Consider the following 5,082-nt stretch of genomic DNA (forward strand, 5'->3'; position numbering starts at 1 on the left):
AGAGGGAGGAGGACGAGAGAGAAACACAGAGAGAGTATGATGGAGATGGAAACATATTTTGAGAATTTGAGACAGTTTGAAAGAGAAACAGAGAGAGAAAGAGGATTATGACGCAGATATAAAAAGAGTTTTAAACAACTTTAACAGACAGAAATAGATACACAAATAGATAGAGAAATAGGACACTTCAAACCAAAAACAGAAAGAGACCGACTCAAAAAGTGTCTTTCCTATTTCAAATCAAATCAAATGTTATTTGTCACATGCGATGAATACAACAGGTGTAGACCTTACAGTGAAATGCTTACTTACAAGCCCTAACCAACAAAGCAGTTAAAAATAAATATACTGTATATAAAAAAATAAGATTAAGAAATGAAAGTAACAAATAATTAAAGAGCAGCAGTAAAATAACAATAGCGGGGCTATATACAGGGGATACCGGTACAGAGTCAATGTGCAGGGGCACCGGTTAGTCGAGGTAATTGAGGTAATATATACATGTAGGTAGAGTTATTAAAGTGACTATTCGATCTACCCTTTTATGGGTGTTTGAAACCCAGCTTGACCCAGGTTGGCTGTCGGGTGTGTGTGTGTGCGCTCGCATGTGTGTTAATGTGTACGTGCATGCATCCACCTACCCTATGATGGGGTGCTTGAAACCCAGCTTGGCTGTGGTGTCTGCAATCTCCTTCTCCAGCCAGGCCTGAGGACGCACCAGGTACTTAACGAACTGAGACACCCACCACACAGACGGGTCACCATGGAGACGGTGTAGACGCTGGGCTAGGTCTTCCGGGATGGACAAKGGCAGGTACGGGGGGCGGGGGTGTAGGCTATCCACGATGGGTAACTCTACCACCTGGATGTCCTTGTCATGGGCCTCACCTACAGAGACAGAGGGGGAAAGAGTTACAGGGGAGCTGCTCAGCCACACTGGTTACGCCCTGAGTTAATTGACACGAGTTAGGAGCGACTCGCGCTCTGCAAAAGTTGTGTATCTCACACTCACATCTGGTGTAGCAGGCCAGTTAGACCGCATCTGTAACAGAGTGGATTTTGTCCATCCCTCACTAGAAGCGAACTACCAACCTTCTGCTGCCCAACAACACTTTGCACCAAGCAGCGTTACCTGTCACCCCACAAACGCTATGGGAGAGCAACTACTTCTAGGTATCAGAGCAGGTGATGTCGTCTGATGGACGCTGGTCTATTGCACACATAGMTAACTAGCTAGCTATTCCACATTGACTACACTCATCCTTCTTTGACCCAACTGGCCTCCTCTTGGGTCCTATCCTTGGTTTATACAAATCTAAAAACAGATAGGTGAGAGTTGATATCCAAATAACTTTCTGCCGTATTACTTCTTCTACTCATCCAATGATGTCAGATCAGATCAGATGAGGATGAGATGAGATTAGAGGAGGGAGCCATTCTATAATATTAAAAGAGTTTTATAACTAAACCAAGATAGACCACAGCCCGTTGTTTCAAGTGGGAACAAATTAGTCTCAGTGGGCAGAACAAGCAAGGTGGTGGGCAGAGCCAAGCCCGAGCTAGTGAGATCCTATTGGCTCGTTCCAGCAAGCATTTGCATATTTCCGTTAGGGAACGCCTACTCTGTGAAGTGCGTGTGTGYAATAATTAAATTCSCCTTTGCACTTCTTCTAAACAACGCAATTTTTTACAACTTTGGCCAAGGGTGAAGTCCACTCTGTTTATAACATATTCTAGTTTTTGGAACAGAACATTATATTGAGATCAAATGTTTAATCGATGAGAAAATTTGCAGAATGTTGGCCAAAATCCATCGCGTTCCATCATCTCCCACTGCCAGCCACTGAGCTTCCTCTCACTACCATATTTGGAAACGCCAAGCGGAAGCTTCACATTTATATATCCCGGTGAAATATCTGTCTCATTGTTCTATCTGTGACGCAAACTTAAATCCTCATTTATTTACAATCATTGGATTAGTGTAAACCTTGGCTAGACAGTTTCTTCCCACTCTGTACATCTAACAGCTACAGTGAACAAGTGCACACTGTGGAGAAAAGGGTATGGAATGAACCGCAGCCAAAAAGATAGAGCGAGTGAAGGAAATTAAAGAAGACAGGAGAAAGTCATGGACAGGATGCGAAGTCGAGCGACAGGAGAAGTCCATGAAGGATAGAGAAGTAGAGAAGACGCGAGAAAGTCATTGGAAGGATAGAGAAGTTTAGAGGAAGAAGGAGAAAGGTCATGGAAGGATAGAGAAGTTAGAGAAGACAGGAGAAAGTCATGGAAGGATAGAGAAGTTAGAGAAGACAGGAGAAAGTCATGGAAGGATAGAGAAGTTAGAAAAGACAGGAGAAAGTCATGCCCTTTTAAACAACAATCCCAATTCTCTCTCTCGCTTTATCCCCACTGCACTCAGAGTGACAGTTGCCCTTTGGCTGTCCTTCTTTAAAGGGATAATCCACCCTAAAATTGAAATGTGACATGCTACGTCATCATGATAAGGTTCTCGTCACTGGAGATAGAGGATAACAAACGATCACATTTCATGACTCTTAAAACAATTACTTGCACTCCGGATCGCCAAATCAGCCAATAGATTGTATGGGCAAACTTGTCTAAAACACATCAGTCTGTCTATATAGTCACGACAAAGTATATATTTTGTTCAAATGTCTTCAAAGTGGACAGTGCGCCATCAAATAAATTTCATTTTTCCTTCAACTACCATGATGCAAAGCAGTTTTCTCCTCTYGTCTCCCTGCACGCAGGCTTGCAGGGCCCATGCACGTTTGCATGGCAACCTGACTCGCACAGCTTTGAGCTAGAAATGCGATCTCTACCAGGTTGAACATGGTAAATGTGTAACGCCTAAATTAATGGTGCAGTTTGTTTCAGGGATTTYACAACTAGCTAACTACTTCACATACTGATATTGGCTTTGGTATTATTGTGTTAAATACATTTTTTAGCTAGCCAGCCAGCCTATCTAGAGAAAGCATTGCATTGTGGGTTCCACTCTGCAGATCTSCACAAGTGTTTTACATGTTGCTTCCTAACTTAGTATAACTACAAAATGCTAATGAAATTCCCAACGTATATTGTTCTCACATATTAGTATTATTTAACAATGTAAATCATAAGAATTTGTCATTTTAAGTGGAATATTCCTTTAAAAGCCAAGGTGAGCCAATCTACTTCCATGGTACTGGGGGTGGAACACTGGCACCAGCTGCCCCCAGAGGGTGGCCTATAGACGGGCATGGGACTGGCAGGGGCTCTGGGCACAGTGGGCAGAGCTGGGCTGATTAGGAAGGTCATCCTCTCTGGGTTCCTGATAGCCTTTCCGCCTGGGAGAGTGGGTGTTAAGCCTCAGTACACAAAGGAGTGGCAAGGACACACAAACACTCACGCAAGCGAGCAAACACATGTGGACACACACACACACTTTTGGTCTAATCTCATCTCGCCAGGAGGGATATGTCTGGCAGACAACCTCCATTCACACTCACATCCGGTCTGAAAACCAGAGGACATTTTTTAAAACATGTTTTTTTACAGTTTCAAAAATAAGCTTAGACTACAACTACTGATCTTTGTGAAGTTGCAACTACGGTGACTTGTTCCATTACAGTAAGCCTAATAAAACTGCACACAGCTTTCATAACCCATTGTCAAACAAATGGCATAATTACTCATTAAAATGGCCTTTCAAAGAAAGTGTGACTGGAATAAAAAATAAAAAAAGAATAACAACAAGGGAACACAAAAAGCAGGGTGTCGGTGCAAGGGCATGTGTACTCCATGAAGCGTGAGCTGAATATAAATTGGCAAGAGCATTAAATATTTAACAGAAAAAATATTTCCAAGCTTTCTCTTTGCTTATATATCATCATTGGCAGGTTTTGCGAGAGGGAGAGAGGGGACTAGGCATATWTTTTAGGCCTGCAATTCTTGGCACAACTGCACAGTTAAGTGCTCCTTCCCCCTCCCATAGCTTCCTAATTGGGACACAAGGAGTCAAAGAATTTCCTCAACCTCCGCAATCTGCATGAATAAATTGATGCAGCAACAATTTAAGACATTTATTTCCCTATTTGAGGCAGGAATGGAGAGGAAATTTAACCCATAATGCATTGTTCTATTGACCGCGATGTCTGTATCTTTGTTGATTGGCTCCTATGCTCTCAAGTACACTTCCCTACAACACACACACACACACACACACACACACACACACAACACACACACACACACCACACACAACACACACACACACACACACACACACACACAACACACACACACACACACACACACACACACACACACACCACAACACACCAAACACACAACACACCCCCCCAGACACACACAATACCCCCCTAGAACACACACAGACACAATAACCTCCCCCCAGACACACAAACACACAATACCCCCCCCCCCCCAGACACACACACACAACAATACACACCCATGTATCTCTGCACCATGTGTATATAGTGCCTCAGCTCCTATAAGGAATCCAGCTCAGATGAGCAGTGAACCAGTGAAATGAACTCAACATAAAGAGCAAGCAGGGCGAATCAATAAGGACCATTAGAGCATTGAAGACGCAAAAACACAACAGGAAAAGCAAAGAGAAAAGAAAGCCCAAGGGAAAGGAGGGGGAGACAGAGAAAAGATAGAACAAGGAAGCTGGAGAGGAAGTGTGAGAGAGAGGCAGAGAGGAAAAATGTAGCGAGCATAAAGAGTGTTCAGAAAGTACGTTTCAACATTTGTTGTGTTACAAAGTGGGATTTCAATGGATTTAACTGCCATTGTGTGTCAATTGATCTACACAAATACTCTGTAATGTCAAAGTGGAAGACCAATTGTAAAAAAAAATATATTCAACCCCTTGAGACAATACAAGGTGAAGTCGGAAGTTTGCATACACCTTAGCCAAATACATTTAAACTCAGTTTTTCACAATTTCTGACCATTAATTCTAGTAAAAATTCCTGTCTTAGGTCAGTTAGGATCACCACTTTATTTTTATGAATGTGAAATGTCAGATAAATAGTAGAGAGAATTATT

At 42.5% G+C, this 5,082-nt stretch overlaps 1 protein-coding gene across 1 annotated transcript in view; it reads right to left on the reverse strand.

Moving 5' to 3' along the window:
• LOC111954040 (alpha-(1,6)-fucosyltransferase-like) overlaps positions 1–5,082 on the reverse strand; it is a 54,994-nt gene that overhangs the window by 17,419 nt on the left and 32,493 nt on the right. The window contains 1 exon segment of the mRNA XM_023973539.1: positions 642–888. Coding sequence (XP_023829307.1) covers positions 642–888 — 247 coding nt within the window.

Source organism: Salvelinus sp. IW2-2015, linkage group LG28 (assembly GCF_002910315.2).
Source record: "Salvelinus sp. IW2-2015 linkage group LG28, ASM291031v2, whole genome shotgun sequence".
Classification (NCBI taxonomy): domain Eukaryota; kingdom Metazoa; phylum Chordata; class Actinopteri; order Salmoniformes; family Salmonidae; genus Salvelinus; species Salvelinus sp. IW2-2015.